The sequence below is a fragment of the Rhinolophus sinicus genome, chromosome 14 (genome assembly GCF_057876585.1).
Source record: "Rhinolophus sinicus isolate RSI-liver-muscle chromosome 14, RSI-T2T, whole genome shotgun sequence".
In the NCBI taxonomy this organism is placed as follows: Eukaryota; Metazoa; Chordata; class Mammalia; order Chiroptera; family Rhinolophidae; genus Rhinolophus; species Rhinolophus sinicus.
Window position 1 is genome coordinate 160,309,748 of NC_142514.1, and position 27,741 is coordinate 160,337,488.

The 27,741-nt window shown below is 41.0% G+C and overlaps 1 protein-coding gene across 1 annotated transcript in view; it reads right to left on the reverse strand.

Moving 5' to 3' along the window:
- The window catches only part of LGR4 (leucine rich repeat containing G protein-coupled receptor 4), a 94,636-nt gene that overhangs the window by 22,960 nt on the left and 43,935 nt on the right, over nucleotides 1-27,741 (reverse strand). Inside the window, exons 2-4 of the mRNA XM_019749172.3 lie at nucleotides 22,375-22,446; nucleotides 2,961-3,032; nucleotides 1,623-1,694 (exon numbers count right to left, since the gene is read on the reverse strand). Of these exons, the coding sequence (XP_019604731.2) occupies nucleotides 1,623-1,694; nucleotides 2,961-3,032; nucleotides 22,375-22,446 (216 nt within the window). The remainder of the gene's footprint in view (nucleotides 1-1,622; nucleotides 1,695-2,960; nucleotides 3,033-22,374; nucleotides 22,447-27,741) is intronic.

Sequence of the window (27,741 nt, forward strand, 5' to 3'; positions counted from 1 at the left end):
CAGAGTGATTCTCAAAACTTTGTGTAGATGGGCATTACCTGGGTAAATTTTTTTTTAAATACAGCTTTCTGGATCCTCCCTTTAAAGAGAAAATATCATCACCTCTAGGATATGGCCTAGAGATCTGCAGCGTAGCAATCTCCCCTCATGATTCTGTTGCCCATGGTCAAAGCGGCATACTTGAGTCACTATGCCCCAGTCCCACTGTATCCAGTATTAGAACATGAACTGAAGCAATCAATGTAAGTTTGTATTCATTGTTCTAGGGGAATAACAAAGCCCTTTGTTTCAAAGAATATTTTTTTCATTACTTTCAAAGACATTCCCTTCCCCTAGTTATGCAAATTGGGTAAACTAGTAATGAAAGGAAAAAACTAATAAAATATATCATCATTAATACTAATAGATCCCACAAATGTCTATTAAGCTCTTACTACATGTCAGACATTATCATATGTCCTTTTCGTGCATTAAAGTACAGGACAAGTAATGAGCAAACTACTGCATGGAGAACTTTAAATAGCTTGCCCAACATCACACAGCCAGTAACTAGCAAGGTGGGGATTCAAAACCAAATAGGCCTGTTTTAGAATTCTAATAAATCTAAGCCTGTCAGAATTTGTTTTTGAGAGTGATGCAAACATTGTGACAGAAATATGCACGGGGCTGTACTTATTCTTGGCAAAAGTCGAATTATAATAACCACACGCGTCATTCAGTTCAGGGCTTCTCACCGTTTTCCTTGAACGTGCCCCTAAAGGCAGAGGGACTTGATCTTCTACCCCCCGGATGGAGAGACCTAAAGGTGTACACCGAACACTAGTAATCTGTAACATGTATTCTAGTCATTAACAAACACGTGTTTATTTAACATAAAAACAGTTGTTTCTTCAAAATCTCCTTTGGATTTGCAAGGTCCCTGTGATACCACTGCAGCTCACCTGGTCCACCCGCTAGAAGGGGAGAGTGGGTGTGCACAGCCAAACCACGGTAGTAACGATCTCTGTTCTCTACGTTCATATCCATACACGCACACCCAAACATGGGAAAGAATGCAGGAAAGAACAAAGTGAAGCGCCATATGAAAAGCCTTTTGCAATTAGCAGCGGAACACAGTAAAAACCAAGAGTTGAAATTTTGGCAACTCCACATAAAACCAAACTTTCCTCAAAAAGGGAAACCTGGGAAGAAGGCAGCACAGGTGATAAGGTACCGCCCGCAGTGTATGTTCAATGTCCACAGATAAGGAACATAGTCAATCCGTTCGCATTATCATTACCACCTGAAACAGAATCCTCTTTGTGGCTGTTTCTTGACTGTCATGGCACAAGACATCGGAAATTCTGTACACACATACTGGGCTCCATAGAGGTGATGACCACCTGCTCCCTACAAGCTCGTGGATGCAGACCCAGCAGTGCACACGTGTACCTTTCTCCCACCCTTGAGACAAGATAGACCTCTTTCGCCCTCACCAATGGACATTTCAATAACAGTAACTGGCCAGCCCTATTGTGATCCCAGATGAGAGGACAAATCTCTCCTTTCCCTGAAATTCCACATTCAGCAGCCAGAAAGTCTCCTAATGATTCAAGAATGCAGAAACCCAAAAAGTTACTTACAAAGACTGCAAAGCACTCAGTCCTCGAATGGCTTCACTGGGTACTGTTTTCAGTTGATTGTTTTGGAGGGTTCTGGAAGGAAATTTTTGGTTAGTGAATAACAAGCAATTGTTACCATTTTTTTTTTAGAAGAATTCAGAGTCATTTCTTTCCAAAACAACAAAATTTCCAATGACAGGGAAGGGGAGGGGTCAAGGTGGAAAGCACCCAAGACAAAAGAACTGCAGAAAAGCAAGAAGCAATTGTCATAAAGCCAGAAATGAAATCCAAGCTATCTCCTAACTCAGACCTGCTGGATGATCTATACCTCCAGGGGCAGGGGCATTTTACTCTCAGGAATTAAGGTACCCTAATTAGGGTTCATCAACCCTAGGTAGTACTGTTCATGTTAACCAGGAGCTGTTAACAAGTTAACTGGGATGGATAACAGCAAACCCCCTGGAATCCGTAAGGCCTTTCCAAATTGGAATGAAGCAGAAGCCAGAAATGTGGACATCAGGTAAAGTCAATTCTGCCAAGAGGATAGGAGACCCTGAGCACTTAGGGGGCAACAGCCGTGTCCTCAGTGAATGCAGGGCCCCGGCAGAAACCGAGCTTTAGTCATCTAATACTAGTTAGCGAGGGCCTGGAGCTTGCAGACATAGATAGATCAGTACTGAAAACGAAGTCCCATTCCATTCCTAGTCACATTAATAAAACAATGGCCTGACATGGATCATAACCACAGAATGGAGTGGTAAGGACCCATCTAGCTCACTGAACCCATGAGGTCTAGGGACTTGCAGGTGGTTACCCAGCAAGATCGTCGTGGCAGAAGTGGGGCTGGCAGCCAGTTCACCTGTCCCCCAATCCCCTGCACTCCACACTCCTGCTCACTGCCAGGAATGTATATCCTGGTCCCTCACAGATGATATAAATCACAGGCACTTCAATTTCCTCTGGCTCTAAAATGATTTTAACATTTGGAGCTCTTGTAAGCTTTTTTTCCCTTTACGGTCAGCTAATTCAGAGTTCTCATAGCTATAAAATAAGTATAAACAAAGTCCTACCAGTAGAGTTTACATATGATTTTGATTCCACGCATTAGCCATACAAAAAGCCTAACATCCAACCAGAGTGCACCAGGGGTCAGAATACCTGTTATTTAGATATTAACTTCTGTTATCTAGACCCAAGATTGCCTAAATCAACCTCTAGCCTCCCACACTCCCCTCTGGCCACTCCTTAAATCTTTTAATCCTGAACTAAAAGAAACTGCTTAACCTAGCTCCAAGCATGTTGACTATGCAGAAAGAAAATACACAGCCAGCTGTGAAACTCTAAAATTGCATTACTTACAGAACTTTGAGTTCTTTCAACCCAGACAAGGCCTTTGGGTGGATAAAAGAAAGGTCGTTGCCAGCCAATCGTCTAGGGGAAAAAAGTAGCAAGAGGAAAAGAAAAATCATAATTCAGACTCTTAAAATTCACAACTTACAATAACCTAATCTGCAATTAAAGCTCTATGTTAAACATTTATCAAGTCTATCTGACATTAAACATGGTCTTAAACCTTTGCTAAAGTGATCCCAAGAGTCTTCCAATGAGATAAATGTCTCTAGAATTCTTTTTTAAACTCCCAATATAATCATTTAAACAGGCACATTTTTATTCTGGTGAGGTCAAGCAAGCCAAAACACATTAAACAAAATTAAGTTTTCTATTCATGGTCTGTAGCTTGTGGTCTTTTCCAAGTGCCTCATAAATACAGACTACTGGTCAGTAGTCAGCAGTGTTTGTTCAGATCAGAGCAAACCAGTCTGTCAAGGAGAAATGCCCTCAGGAGGCAAATCAGCCTGTTATCTCTCCATAACCCAGGGCAGCATATTCCTTTTTAAAGAGAGGCAAAAAATCAGTCATCATAAATGTAACTTTCCAAACAAAGGCATATGTCTACATTTTTTCTTTTGAAGAAATGTCAAAGAAATTTTGAAGTGATAAAAATTTCTAGTGGGAGTAAGAATGGAATAAAGTCAGGACAAGGATTCTTTGGGTCCTTTTGCAAGAAATCTGAGCACCCCATTCATACTGGGCCCGATTTTTCCTCCCATTTTTCCTCAGGCACACAGAAGTGGGAGGAAAAGTTGAACAGAGGACTTTAAAGGAGGAGAAAGAGAAGCAGGACAGCAACTTCTATAAGTAACTTATAAACTGGTGAACTGAAGAAAGCTTTTCAAGTATTGACTTAACAGGAGAGTTGTGTACCCATATGATGCCAGTCAGGACTGTCCCAGTTTCCTGGTGCTGTCAGGAGTATTCTCCCAAGCAATAAGATTTTGTGTCTATGATTTTTTTAAAAAAATGCTCTCGCTACCTCGTGTCTTGGGATCACATAGTCACCGAGTCATATTAATTTCTCAAACATGAGTGCCTACTAAGTGCCAGGCACACAACGTCCTCTTCTTAGACTTCAGGTGTCCCTGTCCTTCCAATCTGTTCCTCTTACACACCTTGATCACAGGAACACAGGAAGAAATTTGAAGTCACAGAGGTCTGAAACGCTACGCTTTAGATGCATTATTTTTTCTTGAAGTTTTTCCCCCAGTTAAAATGCAAACAGCCTTGGAAAGGATAATACTTGACCCTTACCCAGTATAAACATGGAAATGTGTACTGAAGATGTGTGTGTGTGTGTGTGCTGGGTGGGGGTGGGGGTAGGGGAACGAAAGAGTGGAATAAGCAGAAAATTCAGAAACCAAAAGTGAGTATATAGTTTCTGTAATAGCAAGGATAACAACGTTGGATTTTTTAGGCAACACCACAGTTGTAACACGGGATTCCTGCCCCTAAACTAAACTCCTCCTAAAAAGCCCTCTCACCATAAATGTTGCTTCTCACAAGGCAGCCGAGCACCTAAGCCCTATACTGCCTGCCTTTGGAGGCTTCCCACAAGCCAGGCTCATAGCCTTTCACCTCCTAGAGACTCCTACATGTAAAATGAGGGTTTCAGGAAGATGGTTTTAAGACCTCCTCAGTGCTTCCATTTTAAAACGTTTCTCCTCAGCAAATCCTCTTGGTTCTAGCCTAGCCAGTTTCACCATTGCATCTGCAAATGCTTCAGTTCACAACCTCATCTTCACCCCGTAAGTACCTGACTCCAGTGTTACTTCCCATGGAAACTTCTGTTCTTAGGACCATGCCTTATGTGAGACTCCTTAGAACTCAATTACACTGGGTCACAGGCTACCTTCTGCTGGTTGCTCCATGCGCATTTAGTCCTGTAGGCCAAATACAAATGCTTCCAAGAACAGGGCATGTATCTCACTCTTCTGCTACCATCCATCATGGCAACTCATTACTCAGAAACTGCTTTCTCAGAATTTCTCCCTCAAAAATGCTCGCCATTCCAATGCCTTGCCATCCCACAGCCTACCTTAGTGCAAGCTTAGTACACACCCTCTCAAGGGGCTTTCTCCACCCCAGGCTCACTAATTAAAGTCAATTAATAATGCTCACAGCGCTAATGCAGTGTTTAAAAGGTCACACCTTTAAACTGCTCCTGCCCCTTGTCTGAAAGACTAGCCTTAAAATGTCAGCTCTGCCAAAAAACAAACACTATAAACAGACTGAGGCTGTTACAGAGTTCTTTCGTATTCTTTTGTCTCTAATATTAGTTTTCAATGTCCCTACATCTATGGGCTTTCCTTGGAGCATTCAGTCGAAAAAGCTCATGAAAGAGTGTTTTATAATTTAACAAAGGAAGTGGCAAAATGCAGAGAACCTGACTACCTTTACTTGTCAACAGAAAAGAGTGTTTCACCACATGAGCCAAAATATTTGCTTCCTTTCCCCAAATCTCTGCCCCTTTATAAGCCATGGGAAAACTACAGTAACCTTACTTCAAAAAGCATCCTTTCTTTCTCCACTATTTATCGTTAATGGAAATGGCCAAATGAGCTCCCTGCGTGTGGCTTATCCCGAACGCAAGCCCACTATCTGGAGAAACCAACACTGCTAGGAGGAGGTGGGTGGTTGATAATGCTGAGCAGGGGGGCACACTACCTCACACTATTCTGATTACTTCCTTTCTTACTGGAGTGAACCTACCAGGCAGAGCCCTCAGGAATGCATCTACCCACGTTCACCAGGCTGCTGTGTTACTGAATAATAAACACAGCAGCCTGGTAAAGGCTCTGCAGCTTCAGCAACTGCACCCTCCAAAGCGTCTTTGCTTACGCGCGTTTTATGAGCCAGTGTATCTCAGAGCAGACCCTGGGGATGCTTCATGTCCAAAATCTCAGATCCAGGGAGAGCAAAGCGAGTAAATAACAGGGCTAGGGACAAAGTCCCAAAAATCTCTGGAAGGGAAAACCTACTATCTAATGAGCCCACAGTAGTTACAGGCACTATGATGGTGGTTTACAGACATTCTTTTCCATTTTAATCATCTCACGACAATAGCCCCACTTCTCTGAGTCCCAAAGAGGTCAGGTGAGTTGGTCTAAGTCACACAGCTGGTAAGCAGAGGAGCCAGCATTCCAGTTCTTGCCTGGCTAGCTCCAAAACGCATCCACTTTCTCCTGCACTGTGATGCCTCGGGTATAGCACCAAGAAATTGGGAAACAATGCCCAGAGACGTGGAAAAGACTGGACCTGGGCAAGTTAATAACCTTGTTTGAGTTGCGACACCTCTCACCCAGCCGACCAGAGCTCACGTGCAAGGATTATGGCATTGGGAGCTCAGCACTGCAATTTTGCAGAGGCGTTTCCAACTGACCAACAGCGCCATCCTTCCCACAGCCAAAGATGACCAGTGGAAGGGGGAAGGATGGATCCCTGAGTGCCCAAAAGTGGGGACAGAGCATTCTCTGTTGCGTTTTTTAGCAACTCCCAAGGAAAAAAGAGCTGACTGATCTCCAGGAAGAGCTTTCATCGATGGCCCTCTCCTGGCACAGGCCAGCTACTTCCCATTCTGGTCTTTGCTGCGGTTGTCAGTGCTATATCTAGTTTTCTTAGCTTCTCACATCACGAGGACCTATTGGCTGGCTCCAGAAAACCTTTCTAATTTGGTAAATGATAATATTTATATAATCTTACTACTCTTCCAATTTCTGGGAAGCCCTAAAGGAAAAAAAAAAAATCAGGAAGGTAAGACCAAAAGGGTGAAAGTGGCCTACTTTTCTGCTTGCTGAGGGAGCAGGGTCCCAGGTACTTCCTTCTTTCCCCTCTGCACCCTGCACCTTCTCAGTCTCCAAACACCATAAAGAGCCTGGCTGCAAGGTGTCAACCCATCCATTCTTTTACTCTCCCTGCTGTCAGTTGAGGCTGGGCCCTCTTTTTTTTTTTTTTTTTTTCCCCCTCCTGGATTATTGCCGTGAACTTCCACAAGATTCCAGCATCAAAGCACTTCATTATAATACCGTTGAGATCTAAATCTTAAAAAGCACAACTCTGAGCATTTTCCCAAAGGCTTTTTTCCCTGCTGAATCAGCCAGTCCTTCTGCATGATCCTCTCTTCCTTTCCCACCTTATTCCCCAGTGTTCCTTGTAGTATCTGCAATTCAGCACACTCTGCTTTCCCACCTCTGACTCTTCGCTCATGACACTTCTTTCACCTGAAATACCCCCACTCCAGCCTCTGCCAATTAAAACCTTATTCACATCACCATCCAAGCTGGATGCTACCACCATAGGAAACCATTGTGATATCACCTTCCTTGGATGCCACAGGTATCTGAGACAAAGCTCCTTCATTGGATGCGTCTTATTTTGCTATGACCTTGTCGCATCTCTTTCAATTTTATTCCATATCCCTTAAGGCAAGGACGCGGTTATATTCAGTTTGTATACTCTTGCCTGTGACTTCACATGTGGCAGGCACTTGGTATTGGCTGGCAGGCCTCAACTGAGTCCCAGTAGAAGTCTCTGGATTCAAAAAGGCAACACTGCTACTTAAAGAGTGGGGAAAGCAGCTTACTGGTCATGTCCACTTTTCTGCATGTTTTATCCTCTTGTTTCATTTCTACTCCCCATCACTCTCCTAACAGGAAAGAACTATTTGGCTAGATTTTGAAGTGCTATGGCAACAATTTTCTTTGCCAACATATTCTGGGAGTATATTTTCTTAAGGGGAGGGGAGCAGGGTGGACTTTAAACATGGGAACACCAGTACATTGGTCAACAGTATTATCTGAACACACTCTGGGGTCAGGCACACGATCACACAGAATTAACACGAGTCTAACAGGACTTCAAACGGGGGCCCAGGCCACCTCATGGCAAGTGCCATTTATTCTGCTTGTTACAAGAACAACGCCAGAAGCAGAGAGAGCAAAGACGGAGAGAAGAGAGAACGAAAAAGGGTAGAAGAGACGGAAATGGCAATCCACTAGACTTCTGCTCTCCCACTGGATGTGGACCCCTGCCAGGAAACAGGATACAAGTAGCTCAGTATGTAATGTCCTTATGAATCAGTTTTGTGTACATGTATTATTCATAAGGTCCATGGATTCACATTAGGGGCTCCTTCCTGGGGAAGCTAGAGTTTTCCATTATATCCTTATTCTCAATGTATATGCTACATGGTATTTTTCTATCTGCCATCCCTCCCAGAGGGGGAAGCAGGAACAGTGCCGGTTAAATGGACACTTGTCAATGGTGTGTATGAACGTAGGCCACATTTCAGAAGGCAATCTGTGTGCTGAATTAGACTGGGATTTCTCCAATTGGGAAGCCATTTGAACAAACAAGAGGGGTTAGTTGAAATACAGAGTAAGCTAATTGGTGTTTATTTCTCTGAAAAATGTCTGGATTTAGGTTTCTTCTAGTCTGTTACAGAAATTTCACTGTAACCATTTGGCTGGAATCTAGCCAAGAATCGCAGTAAGGACTACACTATACACAGACTAGACATATGGACCAAGCTGCAGGGAGAGCTGAGGGGGGTTCAGTAGTTTCCAGCAGCTGTTGTGAGGAGCCTGGGGTGGAGCAAGCAGACGGGGGCAAAGTAGGCGGCAGCAAGGCCCAGGCCGCTTCGCTTCAGATACAAACAACAGAGAGCTTTACTCACGGCAATTTCTCTGTCACTCTATGGAGAGGCTGGGGAGTAGGTGACCAGACCAGGAGAGGGCGGCCACAGCCTCCCATCCATTCATGTGACCGCCTTCGTTTTGCAGAGGTACTGACCGAGACGGCACAGCACTGTGCCATTGTCAAGTCCCGACAGAAAAGGACTTTGAGCACCGCCTTCCCTTCTGACCTACATTTATAGACCCCTCAGCAATGCCTTCTCTCCTCCCCATGACTTCCTACACCTCTGTTTCACCACCCACCAGATCTCCATCTGAAGCCACACACACAAGCTACCACAGATTGTACCCAAACCTCTCCAGGCTGCCTCTCTTGCAATGCCATTCAATTTTCTCAGGTAGGCGATCAGCACAACACAATGTAATGTGCAAAGTACAACAGACACAACCGCCAGCCCGTGACACTGCCTTCAGAGAAGGCATCTCCAGTTCATAATTGAACTGGGCAAGTACGGCCACAGGAAAGTGTCTAACAGGAAGTGATGAGTGGCATTTTCTTACTGAATACAATTGGAAATCAGCAGAATCCAAAATTTGGACAACCCCTTCAAAGTAAAAGCAAAAAACACTATAATGTGTACTTCTACTATAAGTCCTTAATCAGATATTTATTTACATGTTAACGCCCTACTATGTGCTCAGAACTCTGCTGCCTCCTGTGAAAAATAAAGACCTCAAGAGGTCTACTGGTTCCTATTTAGGGATGTTTGGTATAAATATATATTAACAAAAATCTAACATTTGTGTAGCACTTTTTATTTTCATAATCCGCCTCGCTTGGCCCTCAAAACAACCCTGGCTGGCAGGCCAGGCAGTCTTATAATCACCACCATCATCCCCGCCCCGCCCCATTTTCTTTTTTTTCTTAAACAGATGACAAAAATGACCCTGTTTTCTCTGTGCCTTGCCCAAGGTCCTACAGTAGAGCTAAAAAATGTAAATCCTAAAGATAACGTAAGGTAAATAAACTAAAATAATGTAAAGTCTAAAAACAGGACAGTGTTGTCTTATGTTATTTTCTATAAATGACTTTAAGAGAACCGAGGGATGTGGTTATCTTCTTAGTGAATACAGAGGGCTAACAACATAGCATCCTTTATAGGTCCCCTTGAACATTCTTCCTACCAACGCTAAGTAAACCTCATCTGATACAAGATATCAGAGATTCCTGAATCAACTAACAATGTTTTACTTACCCTGTCATCTCATACACCAGGAAGACTTTTATATGTTCATATAACTTTTATGTATATGTAAAAACTGAATGTTTTTTATGGACATGCATATATTAAGAATCCCTATTATGGAAATTCTCCAATTTTTAAAGTAGTCTACAGAGAAGAGGAAAATTATTTCATACATATATAGTATATCATATTACATATGTCTGCTTAAATGCATGAAAACTAAAGCAATAAAGTTTAACAAAAAATAAGCCTGTTCTTGCTGAAACTCGGTTTACAGGCCATCCAGAACTCCATATACTACCTTATTCAATTCAAAGAAACTTAAGTTCCACCTGCAGCAACGGGGCTTTGTATCTTCCACTTTCTCTTCTAGCAGCCCACAGAAGACTTATTTTATAGATAAATCAATAAAAACCCTGGCAACAGTTTCATTTTCTAAGCAGTTATCCTGACAACCGAGTCATTTATCCTCTTTCTATAAACACATGTAATATCCACCTATATGAGGAAATATGTCACAGCTTAAAATTTTTTTTACAGCTAATATCAACCAACAAATATTGACCTACTATAGGCCAAGCACCAAAGTGATGGCAAAATAAGGACTGAGTTTTCCCAAAACGTTTCTCATTTCTTTTAAAGGATAATTCATTAAACATAAAACTTCAGTGGAATTTAGTTTTCATACAGTTTGATAAGTTTCTGACACCAATAAATTAAAAATAAGAAGATATCCTTTGTCTTAACCCCTCCCTCAATTTCAAGTTCAAAAATGTGGTTACTGTCACCAAAAGCCATATAGGAAAAGTGTGATGACAGGCTCTGCCCTTAGAAAAACCTCAGTGGAGTTGGAGACAAGTACACACTGACACATACCTAGAGCACAAAGTAACAAGGCACTCAGTCGAGCACTAAAAGATGAAGAGCACAGAAAAGGCAAGAGGGACTCAGAAAAGAAAAACCAGGGAAGGCTTCCTATGACAGAAAGGGTTCCGAGTGTACTATATATTAATAAAATGTGTAAGATGTGACTAATACAGAGAGGAACTATGGCAGACACTGTTGGTTTCCTACCAAATATTCACATCTTCCTGGGAGAGCTTGGATTTGTTCAAATACCACCTCCTTCAAATGACTCAGTTCCATGAGTACATTCCGACTGGTCTTAGCCAATCATAGTGATTCCATGCCAGTAACTGGTTTGGAAGGGACCTATGACCCTAAATCTGGTCATAGGAAGTCTACTGGGGGTCTCTGGGAAAGGTAGCTTTCTTCCTAAGTGGGGGTACACTGGAAGGGATGACCCTTTTCTCTTTCTGGATGTCATCATGTCTGAATACAGTACGTGGAGGGACTGCAGAGATGGTGCTGTCCTTACTGGGGACAGCAGGTGAGGAAGACGGACAGAACCTGAGTTCTTGAGGTGGCCTAACAACTCCATTAACCAATTCTAGAAGAATTCTACCACCTCGTTATGGGATGTGGTGTGTTTTTTTTAATTTACCATTTTAACATTTTATTTTTTGCCTTCTTCTGCTTCCCCACCGTCCCTCACTCCGGTTCAAGCCAGAATTGAGTTTGGTTACTAACAGCCAAAAGCATTTTTATTACCTAACTAATAACCATTCTTCCTCCTTACCTAGTAATAGAACCCTGATTTTAGTCCAGACAAGAATATGCCCAGCTCAAAGGTCATATGTCCCAGGATCCCACTGTTAAGTGTGCCATATGACTGAGTTCTAGCCAATGAGATGTGAGCAGAAGTATCATATGGTATAGTTAAGATGGTTCTTGAAGCTGGCTACAGGAAAATACCCGCTTCTTTTTTCCTTCCTTCATCCTTCTTGCTGCTGAGAACTGGGTCATGATGGCTGCAGCTCCAGCAGACAGTTCTTTTTTGATCTTGAAATGGTAGCTATATACTAAGAACTGCAGAGTATCAGATCCTACTTCCCTGCTGACTTTGCCATGCAACACAGTAGCTGTGTGTGTGTGTGTGTGTGTGTGTGTGTGTGTGAGAGAGAGAGAGAGAGAAAGAGAGAGAGAGAGAGAGGGAGGGAGAGAGAGAGTTTAATCCACTATTATTTTGAGTTATCTATTATATACAATCAAATCTAATCCTGATATGAGGCTTTAGAAAAATTACACATCAGACTGGTAAAAATAGCACAAAGATAGTGCATTAAGTACACAAACACAGGTAGAATAAGAATGTTTCTAAAATTGCTACTTATAATGACACAGAGTAAAGAAACACCTGATTAGTATGAGAATGGTTACATAGAATGGGAAGAATCCAAATGATGAAATACTACATATTCATTAATTGAATGCAAAAACTAGATCTATTAATATAGAAACCGTATAATATGCAAAATAAGTATAGCATAAATAATCTATACGGTAAAATTCCATTTTAAAAAAGAAATTGCATATGCTCAGGAAAGTCCGGAAGGATATACAAAATATTAACCATGGGTATCTCAGTGGTGAGATAATAGGTGATTATTTTTCCTCTCTTCTCTATCTTTCTAAGAGTCCAGAGTTTTAAAATTGAGTATCCATTAATTTTATGATCATTTTCTTAAAAACCAATTTGTCTGTAATACAAATATATCTAGCATCTCCAACATAATCTTCTTTGATGTATACATATAGTACAAATAGGGAGTGAACAGGTGAAATAATGAACAAGTTCTGAATTAAAGGTTCTATTAAAGGATATAAAATTGTGTCAAATAAGCATGGCTTCACTTAGAGTGAACAATACAGGAAAGAAACGACTTAGCCTATTTCCTTGCTGGAAAATTCAAACATGCTAGTAGAAAATCAACTACGTTTTCATTTACTTGTAGTCCCTACTATCTTTAGTCAAAGAACAAATCGTGGGCTTTGATGAAAATAAATGAGCCAGCAAACCATGGTTTCATTTGCCTCTCTACACTTTCTGATCCCATGTCAAACACTTTAACCGGGATTGCTGGGTTCTCCTGCTTGATTTCCCCTAGTCCCCTTTGAAATCCTGACTGTTCTAACCCAAATTCTGAGCACATCACATCTTCTATCACCTCTACTTCTAGACTACTAGGCACTATAAGACAAAGTGACAGAGCCCTTTGGTTCTACTCTAAATTTAAATTACCTAGACTTCCACTGGGACCTTCCTATTCTTCAGATTGACACAGTTAAACAAGTATTTCTGACAGTATGTCTAGTCACTAGATTCTAGTGGGCTGTGATAACTACTTCTTTCTTCCAAGCCTGTCTTCCTCCCCTCTTCTGTTTCCTTTGGGAGGAACATTTCCACTCCAAGAAGTCCTAGTGGGGATGAGTATATGACCCAGTTTGGGCCACATCATCTTTAACCAGTAGAGTGACTGGCTCCAGGATAGACAGACACATGAGACAAGTGTGGCCAATCAGAACCCTCATAGTAGTTTTCAGCAGAAAGCAGGAAGACTTTAGGTATCCATTTTGGATCTCAAGATGCAAAGATGTGCTTGGGGCTATCAACGGTTGTAATTTCCCACTCCACAGAGACAAGCTATTTGCAACAGGAAAGAATGAAACCAAAATACAAAACAGACAATCAAAGTTCAGAAATGGAGAGTAGAAGAAAACTCTCATAATTTTTAAATCCTGAGATCCAGTACCATCTGAAGCCAACCCCACCTCTGGACTTTCTAGTTGTACTTGAAACAATAAATCCTCTATTATGCTTCAGCTGGGTTTCTGCCTCTTAAACCCTGTGGACTCCTGTCAAATTCAGTACATACCCCAAGCTTTATCTACTCTCCAAAAGCCAGAAACCACCTACTAGCAGTCCCCAAATGCCTGTTCCTTGATGAACTTCTTCCCCCCAAAGCCACTCTCAAACCCTACTGAAATGATTCTTTAAAAACTTAAATTCCAGGCCTTTTCAATATCTGGCCGTGGGCCCCTTTCTCCAGTATGTGAACGCTGATTCTTCATTTCTTGTGAAAACCCTCTCCTCCCCCAGCTCCTGGGGCATAGTTCTGCCCTAATTCTCCTGCTCTTCTGGCACTTGGTCTTCTTCCCACACCCTAATTCAAGTGTTTCCCAAGGAGTTGTCTTTGGCCTCCTTCCCTTTTCATCTACCCTCTCTCCCTTGGCAAGCTTTTTCAATTTAATGTTTCCAGTAATCACCTCAAAAGAAAAGACTCCCAAATCTATACTCATGATTCTCTATTCTCGACTCTACACCTGTATTTCCAGATCCCACCCACCCAAATCCCACCTAGAGTCAACATGTGCATGCAAAACTGCATGCAATCTCTTCTGAAACCATTTCTCTTTCTGTATTGCCGTTAATTTTGTCAAAGCACCACCAGACTCCTGGAAATCTTAAAATTAAGTGTTATCACTGACACCCCTGTCACCCCAGCTGAGACATCCTCATGGTTCTATTTCCACAACATCTTTTGCATCCGCTTCCTCCTCCCTGTCCCCGCCCCTCGTCTGCCGTAGTTCAGATTCTCAGCATTTCCCCCTGCACCACTGCCACGAGCATCTTCATTTGTCTCCCTGCACGCTCTCAATTCCAAGCATCCTACTCTCTGCTATGAGATTACACTGATTGGAGGTCATATGTGATCAAGTGTCTTCCTAGCTCGATGACCTTCAGCAGCCGCTCAAAACTTGAAACCCTTTGTTAGTCAGCCAAGAAAGGCCCTCAGTCCAGCCCTAAATGCCTTTCTAGTTTCTTTCCCATAACTTCTTTTCAGGAATTCAGCATTGCAATCAAACCAAACACCACATCATCCCTACTACCTATCCCAGTCTGTGTCCTTATCTTTGCTAATGCTCCTTTTTCCTTAGATCCTCGTGAATAACTTCTACTCTCCCTCCTCAAGGCTCTCCAGAAATGCCAACTCTTTGATGAGGTCTTCCTTAATCTTTCTTGCTAGAAGTTATTTCTCTTCTCCTTTGAACGCCCATAACTCCATCCAGTACACTGTTCATCTCTCATGAAGACATGAATCCCATTTAATTCAGCATTGAACATGGTGTTTTACCAAACACAATTTTGTTGAATTAATTAATTGTCTAATAAGTCTTTCTTCATCCTCTCCACATCTATAGGAACAGAGTCAGACCTGGGATTGAAACCAGGTCCATTACTATAACAAGCTATGTGACCTTGGAAAAGTTACTTAACCTCTCTGAGGAAAACCTCAGCCTCCTCATCAGCAAAACGGAAACTAATATAGCTCACAGACCATTATGAGTTAAAACAAAATCATGTTTGCTCTAGGAGGGCCTACATAGTAGGTCCAGTTAGTACAAGGTTCCTTCCCATTTCTCTCTTTTCACCCTTTCACTCATCCTCAGATTCCCTAATCTGAGAATTCCCCCAAAGGACACATAAAAAATATTTGAATCGTACAAGTAATACTCCTCTGTGAGCTCACTACACACTGCCCAGTCAGTCTGGGCAGTGATCTTTGCTACCAAGCCCTCCTACCCGAGTGCTATAAAGTGAAACAAGAGAATGCTTCCAAGAATATAATATTTTTAACTGTCAAATATCACTGGAGCAATGAGGAACTCTTTTGCTTTTTCTGGGAAATTACTGCAGTTTGACAGAGCTTATCTGAGAGCCTTCCTCAAAGGAGTGTTAAGCAAGTCAAACCTTAGTTTCAAAGCAAAGGAAATTCCTTGTATTAGAAGAGAATAATAGCTACTTTCAACAGCTCGGAACAACCTGGTAAGAATATTTGAGACCATTTACACATCTCAGATATAAAAGCTGATAGGAGATAGTGGAAATGGCACTGAACTATATAGATCTAATTCTGGCTCAGTTACACACTCACTGTGGCACTGTGGGCAAGCCACTCATCTTGGCCTGGCCCTTGATGGTCTCATCTATAAATGCTATGGCTAAACAAGAAAATCTCATTTGACAAAGAACTCCTTGTTAATAAAATGTTTATTCAATGAATTGACTAAAGGAAATGTTGAGCAGACACCCAATCACCTTTGATGGTGTTTAGCTATGAACATACTTAAAGCTGTAGGTGATAGTGAAGGGATGGTCTCTTAAGCTTCCTTCCCATCCTGTGCCTCTCGGGGATATTACAGCTTAGAAATTAAGACGAAAGACTTGAATCAGATCAACATAGATTCAAACCCTGGCTCTGCTACTTATTATATGACACAGTGAGTTTTTCACCTCTCTAAAGCCTCCATGTCCTTATCTGTAAATTGAGGTGATAATAAATTCTATGTACCTCACAGGGATGGGGCTTTGTGAGCATTAAATCACGTGGTATGTATTACATTTTTAGCACATAACAAACTGTCAATAACTGTTGGCTGCCATTCTTATGTCTATTGCACCCTAAGAGGTTCCCTTTGCCAGACTTGACCGATTTTAATTATATGCATTAACTCAGATAGAGACTATAAAAAAAGTTTTAGAAATTGAAAACAAATTATTAAGACACAGTAACCTGATGCAACTTGTGGTTCTAGTTTGTATCCTGAACCAGAAATTTGTTTCTTTTGCTATAAAGAACATTAGTGGAACAGCTGTTAAAGTTGCATAAAAATTACAGATCAGATGATAATATATATCAATGCTAGTTTTCTGAGTTTGACAACTGTACTGCAATTATTTAAGTAAATATCCTTGTGTTTTTGGAATAAACAATATAGCATTTAGAGGTAAAAGGGCATTTTGACTGCAATTTACTCTCAAATAGTTCGAAAAAATCTACATATATTTTACATTTTATATAGTGTGTGTATGTGTGCGTAGAGAGAGAGAGAGAAAGAACGTTAACATTTGGGGAATCTGAGTGAATGGTATGTGCAAAGTTCTTTATGCCTACAACATTTTGTAAATCTGAATTCATATATATATATATATATATATATATATATATATATATATATACACACACACACACATGCGCGCGCGCACATATATACATATACTGGCCAGTATTTACATAGAATTAAACTATTTAGTTTTGACCCACTCTTTGTATTTCATTTGAAATCTCCCTATTCAAATCTCCCTGTCCTCCTTTATAAAATAATGCCTCCATTTATAATTATTTGTCCTATAGGTTAAAAACAAAACAAAAACGAGGAGTGGTCTTGAATTAGTACTCAGAGACCTAAGTTTCACTTTAGCATTGTGAAGAGTTCCAAAGTCAAAGCATATTTTGAAACAAATGGAATTATCCTCGTCTTATGTATTAAGTAGTAACTGTACAAGTGCCCAAATTGACAATGGTTTCTACAGCTTTTGCAACATCTAAGCTCAAAGCATCCACGGATTTTTCTTGGTCACCTATGGAAAAGTAGTTGGACATACCCTCTGCTATTTTCTAATTAAATTGATTTCACAACTCCGCGTTTCAGCCATTCCCTAAATGGCTAATGCCCCGAACAGGTCTCACGGAGAGCCGGAAACAGTTGTGGCAGGGTCACATCAGACAACAGATCCTACCGATGCTAAACAAATGTTTTCCAAGAACTCTGACTTTCCTTTTACATCGTTAACAGAAACCTGTATTGGCTCACTCCACGTTCCATCCCCAAACACAACAATCTCTCCCCCAAACACTCAAGAAAAAGAAAGACTGCAATGTTTAAGAGGAGTAGTCGAATGTACCTTACTCATTTGAACATAGCACATTATGTTCACAAAGCACTTTTACAAAATTTATTCCACTTTTCCCTTCACAATACTATAAGGAGGAGTCCCATTTTAAAGAGCAGAAAACTGAGGTGCAAAAGTCAAGAGACTGGCCAAAGAGTTCAGACTTTGTATGTATTGAATTTAGAACCAGAACCTACGTTTTTGTATCCCCAGAGAGGGGGGGGCTTATGATGTTTATGAAGTATAAAACTTTCAAAAGTAGTTTAGATGTGAAAATAAAATAACTGGCAACAATAGTATATAAAGTATTGAAAAAGTTGGAAGAAGTGTTTCCCTGAGAATATATATGCATCATTCATAGTGTTTCAGAAAGAACAGGGCTCTGGAGATCTGACTTCAAGTCCCAGCAAAACTACACACCAGGTACGTGAGCTTAAACGAGGAACTTACCGTCTTCAGCTTGGCTTCTGCTTTTGTAAAATGCTTCCTCTCCTCACAGTTAGAAGAATGAACTTTTACACAATGGACAGCTCTGTATGCATGCCATCTACCATCATTATCTTTATAAAACAGTTTGGCTCTCTGGGTTCCCAGTCTCAGTGAATGGCACCCAATCATTCAGAGCAAATATCTTTAGTATCGTCCCTATTACTCACCCTCAAATCCAATCAAGTCCTTCAGGATAAAGTCTAAACTCCTTAGTTTAAAATGCCCCTTCATGATCTGGCCTCATCTCTTGACATTTCTCTACCTTTTAATATTTCACATTTCTCTGTGTTTCAATAGGAATAACTAACCACTTATGATGTTCTCATACTTCTGACATGTCTACCTCTGTGTCTTTGCACATGCCAGTTTCTTCCCCGAGCACCCGTATTACCCATTGTCATCCAGGGTTTCATGCAGGGTCTCTGGTCCCGCTCCCCACATAAGAACGCAGGACATGGTGAGGCCAAAAAGGAACACCCACGGATCCATAGATAGAGGAGTCATACCACTATATTCTCGCTGGAGGCTGGGTTGGAGACACAGGAAGCAGGAGCCACACGATCCGCAACCCGCTGTCCACTTGTCTCTGCCTGCCAACCTCACTTGCTAACTGCAATCCACTCTTGCTAGCTCAGCCACCATCTGCTTGGTAGCCCCCATTTTCTGCTAGCATAGCCACAGCACTTATATTAGTGGCCAATGGCTCACTGGTTACAGCTGATGGCCATCCAATCACAGCTGATGGCCATTTACTACCTGAGCCAGCACCTTTCCACGTGAGGCCGAGAGCCTGGAAACTGCACTCCTGGCTCTGTCCCCACACTGCCTAACTCCCTTGTGCCCTTCAAGACTCAGCTGAAGCTATTCCGGGAAGCCTTTCTCAAACCCTACAGTCTCAAGTAAACATATGGCTTTGGGCTTCCACTGACCCTGCACACATTCCTATGACCATCTCCATCCACCACTGCTACATCAAGTGTTAGTTCTAGCTCTTCCTATATTGTCCAATTGAACTTTCTGCACTATTGGGAAAGTTCAATACAATAGCCGCTAGCCACAGGTGGCTACTGGGCACTTAAAACATGGCTAGTTCCATGATGGGAACAGGATTTTAAATTTTCTTTTATGTTAATTACTTATTTATTTTTTAAAAGACTTCTTTGTTTCTTTTTTTTTTAAAGATTTTATTGGGGAAGGGGAACAGGACTTTATTGGGGAACAGTGTGTACTTCCAGGACTTTTTTCCAAGTCAAGTTGTTGTCCTTTCAGTCTTAGTTGTGGAGGGCGCAGCTCAGCTCCAGGTCCAGTTGCCGTTTTCTAGTTGCAGGGGGCACAGCCCACATCCCTTGCGGGAGTCAAACCGGCAACCTTGTGGTTGAGAGGACAGGCTCCAACCAACTGAGCCATCTGGGAGCTCAGCAGCAGCTCAGCTCAAGGTGCTGTGTTCAATTTTAGTTGCAGGGGGCACAGCCCACCATCCCTCATGGGACTCAAGTTGAACCGACAACCTTGTGGTTGAGAGTCCAGTGGCTCATGTGGGAATCGAACCGGCAGCCTTTGGAGTTAGGAGCATGGAGCCCCAACCACCTGAGCCCCTGGGCCGGCCCCCTCATGTTAATTATTTTAAATCTAAATTTAAATAACCACCTGTGGCAAGTGGCTATGGCACTGGACACCAAAACTCTAGAGAGACTGTCACCTCCAAGGGCAAAGACCATCCTTACTAGTCTCTGTATCCCTGGCACCCACCACAGGATCTGCATACAGCAGGCTTCTGTATGTGCCGAACGAATAAGCGAACATGTAAATCTCTATAAACACGGCTTATGTATGGTTGGGAAGTGAGTTCACCCACTACGCCAAGGATTCTGGATCATCATATAAAATTTGGCCGAACTGGTCACATCTTGTAAAGTGCACTTCATTAAGTATCATGGGGGGAAAAAACCCTCAGTAAATCATTTCTACTCAGGGCACTTCAGCTTCACAATCACTCTTAAATGACTTCCAGATGACTTCTTGACTAATGGTTACGCTGTTTATGAAATATTACAATAGTCATGGCAGCATCATTTTGGAATGTCAAAATCAACTACACTGTTTTGTAAAGAAAAAACATGGGCTTTTTACCATGTTTATATTAACATGGAAAAAAATTCCCTTGAATGCCTGAAGTATTCCCAGAGTATGAAACACTACTCTGAACTATTCGTTAAAATTAACCATCAGCTCTCTCCACACTGAACACAATATTGAAATCCCACACACTATTTGGAGAAGGTGTACTGAACTGATTTGATGGGCTCCCATCACAGCGGCAGCAGAATACGGAGAGAACATGACCTAACTACAAAGAACGAGTGGTCAAATTCAATTTGGTTCCAATTAAAAGTTTCGGTTGACAGAAATCATGAGCTTGACATATGCTTGGTCATTTGAGATTTTAAGAAACCCAAGATGTGAACTGCACAAAGCAGAGGTTAAGCAGGTTTTGACTCCGCCTCCCGGTCCTCACTACAAAATGCCTCAGAGTGGAGCTGGCAATCAAAGGCATGAGCAAAGATGGTCTGTACACAATCGCCCCGCCCAAAGAAAGGAGAGCGTCTCCTTTTCCTATTTGGTACGTCACCTGTCCCACAGTGGTTATACAATAGCTGAACAGCCACTTGTTAACGTCCTTTCATTGCATAATTACTTCTGTAAAGGGAGACTAATGCTAAATCTAAAACTGTACGTGAAATAAAAAGGAATCGGTAAGGCATCTAAAGCTTGATTAGGAGCAGTGAGGAGTCGGCCTTCAAGTAAATACATAGGGCACTCATTTCAAATTCAATTTAAATTTAAAAAATATATAACTATTTATTACAATGTTTCCCCACCCCCCCAAAAAAAAAGAAAGAAAAGAAAACCACGCACAGATACACACACACACACACACACACACACACACACACAGAGGCCTAAATAAAATAAAACATGCATCTAATCCTTTTACCCAAAGATAATATTGTTTATACATTTCAGTGCTTTTATTTTCCTTATGCACTTTCAACATAAATACTAGCCAGCATTTACATAACACTCTCTCTGTTTCATGCACTGTCCTAAGCAGTTAACTTCTATTAATTCATTCTGTCTTCACCACAATGCTACGCGGGAGGGGCTGTTGCTATCTGCACCTAATAGACAAAGAAACTGAGCAGAGGGAACTCAAGTAACTTGATCCAGTTCACAAGCTTGGAAGTGGCAAATAGTCTCTGCTCAGTTTTTGCTGTGGGAACATTACGTTCAACTAAGTAGTGTGGGAAGAAAACTTTCTCCTTAACTTTATTAAATCCTTAGCTGCTATTTCAGTGCTCCGTCAAAAGCAGGGAGCACAACCTGCCTTCTTATATGTGATTCCAGAGCCCGCGCTAGGGGAGGGGCGGAGCTGAGACAGGAGACATTCACAGACTTGCATCTAATACTCAACAGCTGGGCTGTAGGACTCACTCTGTAATCTGAATTTAGATTCCTTCAGGGCTATGTCTCTTTGATGTTCTTCGTATCAGACTGCACACTTCTTACCTCCACATAGTACTACATAATCAATTAGCTTGGTCATTAAACATCTATATTTAACTTGATTCGAGTCTGATTTTCCTTTTTTCACCTGGATTCTTCACACACACACACACACACACACACACACACTTCCCAATTCCTTAAAAATCTAAAAGTGCCTAGTTTTAACCATGAACTTCGCAAAACACAATGGAGGTGAAAACAAGTGGAAAGAAATTCTCCACAATGTAAACTGTTAAGCTGGAAATGTGATATGCAGCTGACAAGTTCAGAAACAGTCTTCAAGTTACAGGTGGTCTTAGCGACCCGGAAGATGTCCCTTGCCTTCACCCCATCCGCAAAAGTCATCCGCAAATGTCCGAGGCGACCCACACTCAGTTTTCTGCTTGCTGGCACTGATATTGTCTGCTGTATCATGACCGAGACATGCCTTGTATTATTTTTTATGGTTGTGTTACCCATACAGCAACTCCTCTGACAACAATGGTAATTACACAGCAGCCTTGTTGTCTAGGGATCGCACTATAATTAACTTGTGTCACTGCAGCATCCATGGTTATAATTGCAAGGGAAAAAAAAGTCTTATGGAAGTAGCATTTTTAGTGCTTGCTTTCAAAAATAACTTCAGCAATGACACTGCTTAGAAAATCAAGTTTGTTTCCTCCCCCAAAAAACATGATTTCATTTGCATAAAGCCCACTGAAGCTATCGATATGTCCCCCTAACCAGAAATATTAGATGATAGGTCATAAGAGCTTCTAAAGAGGAAAAACAAACAAACAAACAACATTTGTCAAAGTGATACTTACAGCTCCTCCAGAAAAGGGAAGTTCTTAAATGCGTCTTTTGGCAATTGAGTAATGTTGTTCATACTGATATCCCTGGAAAACATAAAGAAGATCGTTATCTAAGTGTTATTAGACTTAAAGCACTTAATTCAACAGAAAAATAATTAGGTGTGGAGACTTTGTAAAGAAACAAGAAAAATGAGCATAGAAGACAGACAGACATAGGAATAGTCATAATTTGGCTTCAGAATGCAGAAAACAGAGAAAAGCTAAACCTTTTATTATAAATTATGTTCCGTAACTCAGAAAAGTACCCAGATCCTGGGTTTTCCTTGGGAAAATGACTACAAAAACTATCTACAATGAGTGGGTCAGTGTGGTTTCCGGGTGCTCTGTATTCAAAGTGCTGTACCTGATAAAAATAAACAAATACCCCAGAACTTCATTTAAAAAAAGAAAAAAAAAAATTGCTGGCAAGAGTGGCTTCTTATGCCACTGTCAGGAACAATAAAACAGGTCCTAGCTGTATCCCAGTCACATTTTCTGCAAAACATATAAAAGTCCTCCAGGTAATAGTTGTAAGTGGATTTCATTTTTAGCCTATGAACAGATGCAAGCTAGAGACAAGTGCATACATGACAGGTATGCAGCCCATTTCCAGTTTTCCTTAGAGACACACCAGAAAAGAGAGAACTTGCTTGATACTGCAACTCAACAACTAAGTCGTTTAAACGGCTAAAACATACTTTATTAACCATTGCCGTCTTCCCGGGCATCTGCCTATTGAACTGGCTTTCTCCTTCCATTCTCCACTTAATACCAATATTATGAAAGACAGGTTAGCAGCCTCATAAGGGACAGTCCCAGCCCGCAATGGGTTGGTTGCCTCCCTCAGTTTCTTCTGCCTCTTGTATCGTGTTAAAGTATGTAGCTGAGTCTTCAAGCCTCTCCTTTCTAGAAATCACCAGGAGAATTCACAACTGTGACCTTCTCTTTACCAGATTAGACACATTGGTTATAAAAAGGCAGAAGACAAATCAAGCACACAAAAACCAGCCAACCACAGAAACACTGTAATTTTCATGACTGCAGTCAGGTAAAATTTTCTTTGAAAGGAGGTGACAACTTCCGTACCAGCGTAGGTGAGTCTCTTCTCCCCATCTTCCCTTTCACTAAAACTTAGAAATGGAATTTGCATCCCTTCTTACTAGCCCTTCCAAAGGCACATTTGGAAAGCTCTTTGGCTCGGAAATAACAATATAACAGCAGCAACAAACACAGCAACCACAGGAGTAGCTAACGTGTAGAGAAGACTAAGATTGCACATAAAATCTAAGTTTACAAATGGGGAAACTGAGACTTACTGAGGTTAAATCATGTCCTCAAGGCCACTCAACAAGTGGTGTAACAACAGGAAATGGGAACTCCAGAGTCCATGACCTTAACTGTGAATCTTCCTAAATATCACTTGAATCCAGTTACTTCTCTCCAGTGGTAGTCAAGATATAAAGTAAATGCTCTGTACCACCAAGGTTGAAAAGATGGAGGGAGACTGCCCCCAAGACCTTGGCAAAATCATCAATGAAACTCAGAAAGAACAATTTTGCTTGACAATTAAAAAAAAAAAAAAAACTATAAATAGCTTTAGCAATTCAGGAATCGAAGTTCATATAAATTTCCTAGAACGTGAAACTTTTCGTGTGTGTGTATGTATGTGTGTGTGTGTGTGTGTGTGTGTGTTTCCAGGACCTATCAGCTCCAAGTCAAGTAGTTCTTTCAATCTAGTTGTGGAGGGAGCAGCTCACAGTGGCCCATGTGGGGACTGAACCAGCAACGTTGGTGTTGAGAGTATCATGCTCTAACCAACTGAGCTAACCGGCTGCCCCCGTGAAACTTTTCTGAAGATGACCTTTATGACCAGAGATTCATATGCATTCCAAAATTTTATATCAAATTCTATTAAAGATAACATAAGAAAAACAAAATTAATATTCTCCAGGAAAAAATTCTTCTCCAGGGTCTCCATATTTGCAAACTAATATATGTTAAACTAATATATGTTAAGTAATTATTTTTAAACACAGGCCCGATACTACTTCAGTCAGCTATCATTATCCGTGGGGAAGGGGAGGAAACCCTTTTGAGTGTTTCAAGATACTGGAGCAATGGCACCAAAATAAGGGTCAGAAAAATCAGGCTCAACTCCTGCCACAGCCACGTAGCTTCTGTGTAATCCTCGGCCTCACTTTGCTCATCTGTAAGAGGAGGGAGTTGAACTGATGGGTTGAGTGTCTTCCAAGCCTGACATTATATACTTCCATGATTCACCTTTTTCGGCAGTACACATTCATACAGGGGCCCACCCTTCCTGATGAAAATACACGAGTTTCATTTTATGGAAAGGGCATGTTTCTGAAAAATTTACCATAACACAAAACTTAGAGACTATTAATTCACCATTATAAAACTGAGTCACTCCCACTGTAAACACATTTGGCCTTAACCAATAGAATCACTCTTAAGAAAACAACAAAACGTTTAATCGTATTGAAAGGCAAACTAATAATCTGAATAAGCAGTGATTCCATAAAATATCACACAGTTTTGATGCTCTTTAGTCATTCCAATAAGAGGAGGAAGAGGGACAACCATAATGTATTACTTTACAAAAGGAGAACCTCCATACAGTTGCCTCTAAGTTTGGCACACCTGAATTCAGGTGAGTATCATAGTAACACAAAATATGATGAATTGCCTCACCAAAAAAAGACACATAATTAGAGAGAATTTACACTACACTATTCTCTGCATTCCAATTCTTTAAAACACATACACCTATATAATTCTCTCATTTTTTTCCCCCTCAGAGTAACAAGACATAACAGGTAGTTTTGCTGTGAGCTATAAATGCAATTACTGGGACTCTATATTTACAAACTAATATATGTTAAACATGAGGTAAAGTTTTGTTTCAAAGCTTCACATTCAGGAGCAACACTTGTTTCCAAATTGTTCTAAATTTCACCCACCCAAACTTTCTCTCTTCATGTGTGTTTTTCCCTCCTACTTTCTGGACTTCAGTTACAAAATATTTGTGAATAAGGTTAAAAAGATGCTACAAGATGTTATCTCCAGAGAAGCACTGGAAACATGTGGTTACAGAGTATGAAGTGGGTGGGTACTCATTTAAAATAATGAGGGCTAATGGTGATAAACAACCTACAGACAGCCTTAAGAGTCGATTCCAGACCTGACATCACCAACACCAGCAAGAGAGCTTAACCTTGGAAAGGATGCTGGCAGTGATGAGTTAACTCTAACAAGTTACAGATGGAAGCGCTATGCCAATAATTACACATATATTAGGCTCATAAGCCATAGAAATTATTAAAATACATAAGTACAAGAAAGTTGCACAGAAATTTCTCAGCTCGAAGACACACCTCCAGGTCAGTGCCCTGACATTCATACAAGCGATACAATCTTCCCAGAAACATCTGGAATTAAAACAGTGATTGGCCATCCCGCATTCCGAGAAGAAAATAAATGTAACATCGAAACCAAAAAATCATACAAGGTCAGAGCACCACCAACTCATAAACACCTCTGAAGGGTAATTTCAAGAGAACTGATGGCTTTTACTGGAAGGTAGCCTAGTGTAGTTGGAAGGCTTGGGAGCCAGACAGACCAACGTTTACCTGTGGATTCACTACCTAGAAAAATAAAGGTGAACGCTCAAATACCAACAGTCACTGAGTCCAATATTAAAATTTCTGAGCCCTACCTTTCTCATTTGGAAAAAAAATGGAAGTAGTAATAACTATACCTTTGTAGACTACTGTGAAGATCAGAAAATGGCAAGTCACGTATAAGAAGCTAAGTAATAGTATTCTATCTTATCACTGCCCATGTTTTTGCTGATCATGGAAGCTATCTGAATTCAGTGGACCCAGAATGGGCTAAGGCTAGGCCAAGCATCACTCCGCCTCTGTGGCCTTCCTTCCCAGAAAGAAGCCCCTTTTGCACAAGAGAAACACGAAATGGTGCAGAAGACTTAGAACCTGAAGTTGTTCCTACCTATAAAACACCACTCTAAACTCTAGAACTCCAAGTGCCAAAGATTTTAAGCTGGAAGAGCCCTTCAAGATCAAATGATTCATTTTAAAAGAAAAAAGTTGAGGCCCCATTGTTGACAGTGAAGCACTCTTAAAAAAAAAAAAAAAAAGGAAGAAAGAGAGAGAGAGAGAGAGGAGAGAGGGAGGAGGGAGGGAGGGAGGGAGGGAGGGGGAGGGAAGGAAAGAAGGAAGGAAGGAAGGAAGGAAGGAAGGAAGGAAGGAAGGAAGGAAGGAAGGAAGGAAGAAAAAGAAATTATATTCTTATAGAAAATTTTTGAAAGGACAAGGGAACACCAGAGCCATTTTCAAAAAGATCAGGATGACCTCCAGCAGTTCAGTGAAAAAGCAAGACATACAACCTAGAGCTTTCACTTGGGGGAGTGGGATTCTTGAGCGTATCTTTTCTACACATATTTATTTGTTTTGTAACAGACTTCTTGCTGGTTAGGTCTCCCAAGGTACACTAACTGGAACAGGGCTGCATCTGTATATTACACTCACACAACACAATGCTTCCAAATTTTTAACACAGAACTCAGAAATACCAAAGCACATGAACCACCCCCCCTAGAAAAATAAAGGTGAACGCTCAAATACCAACAGTCACTGAGTCCAATATTAAAATTTAAAGGGTGCAATTGTTTAATTTAGACTGCTAAATCTCCCCAGTGGTTAAACTCTCATCTTTTTTCCCTCATAAAATTCACTAATGCTCAAGTATCTCAACAGTAAAGAGGAACGTCATGTTTCAACAAGGTACCTTTTAAAACCCCTATAAAAGGCTCCCTAAGCAAGCCTAACCTGTTTGCTGATGGCCAAGCGTGTACCACTGTGGGCTCTGCCACTGCGTGCTTGCCAGGTCTGGGCCTTTTGCCACAGAATTATTTAGTTTTAAATATACTGTGACAGATCCAATGTTATCTAAATTTGAATAAGCCTTCCTACTGGTATTAGATAAAACTGTGCTGTTCTGCCATATTGTTGATAACATCTCAGCAGTTTAAAAAGTCAATTAATTAGATGTATATTCTAGAGAACAGTGAGTTCTCTAGAAAATGGTGACGTCTTTAAACTCAACGAACACAAGTTGATAATGATTTAGAGCTAATACTATTCCAATGACTTTTCTAGCGTCATTAGTAATCAACCAAAAATTGCAGGGCAATCTTCAGTTAACAGACGTCTACAGCATGAACAAAAACTAAAACTAAATTTGAAAAATGTCTCTGGTGGAACAAATTTGAAGGCAAGGTCTTTCTTGTCGACAAGCAGT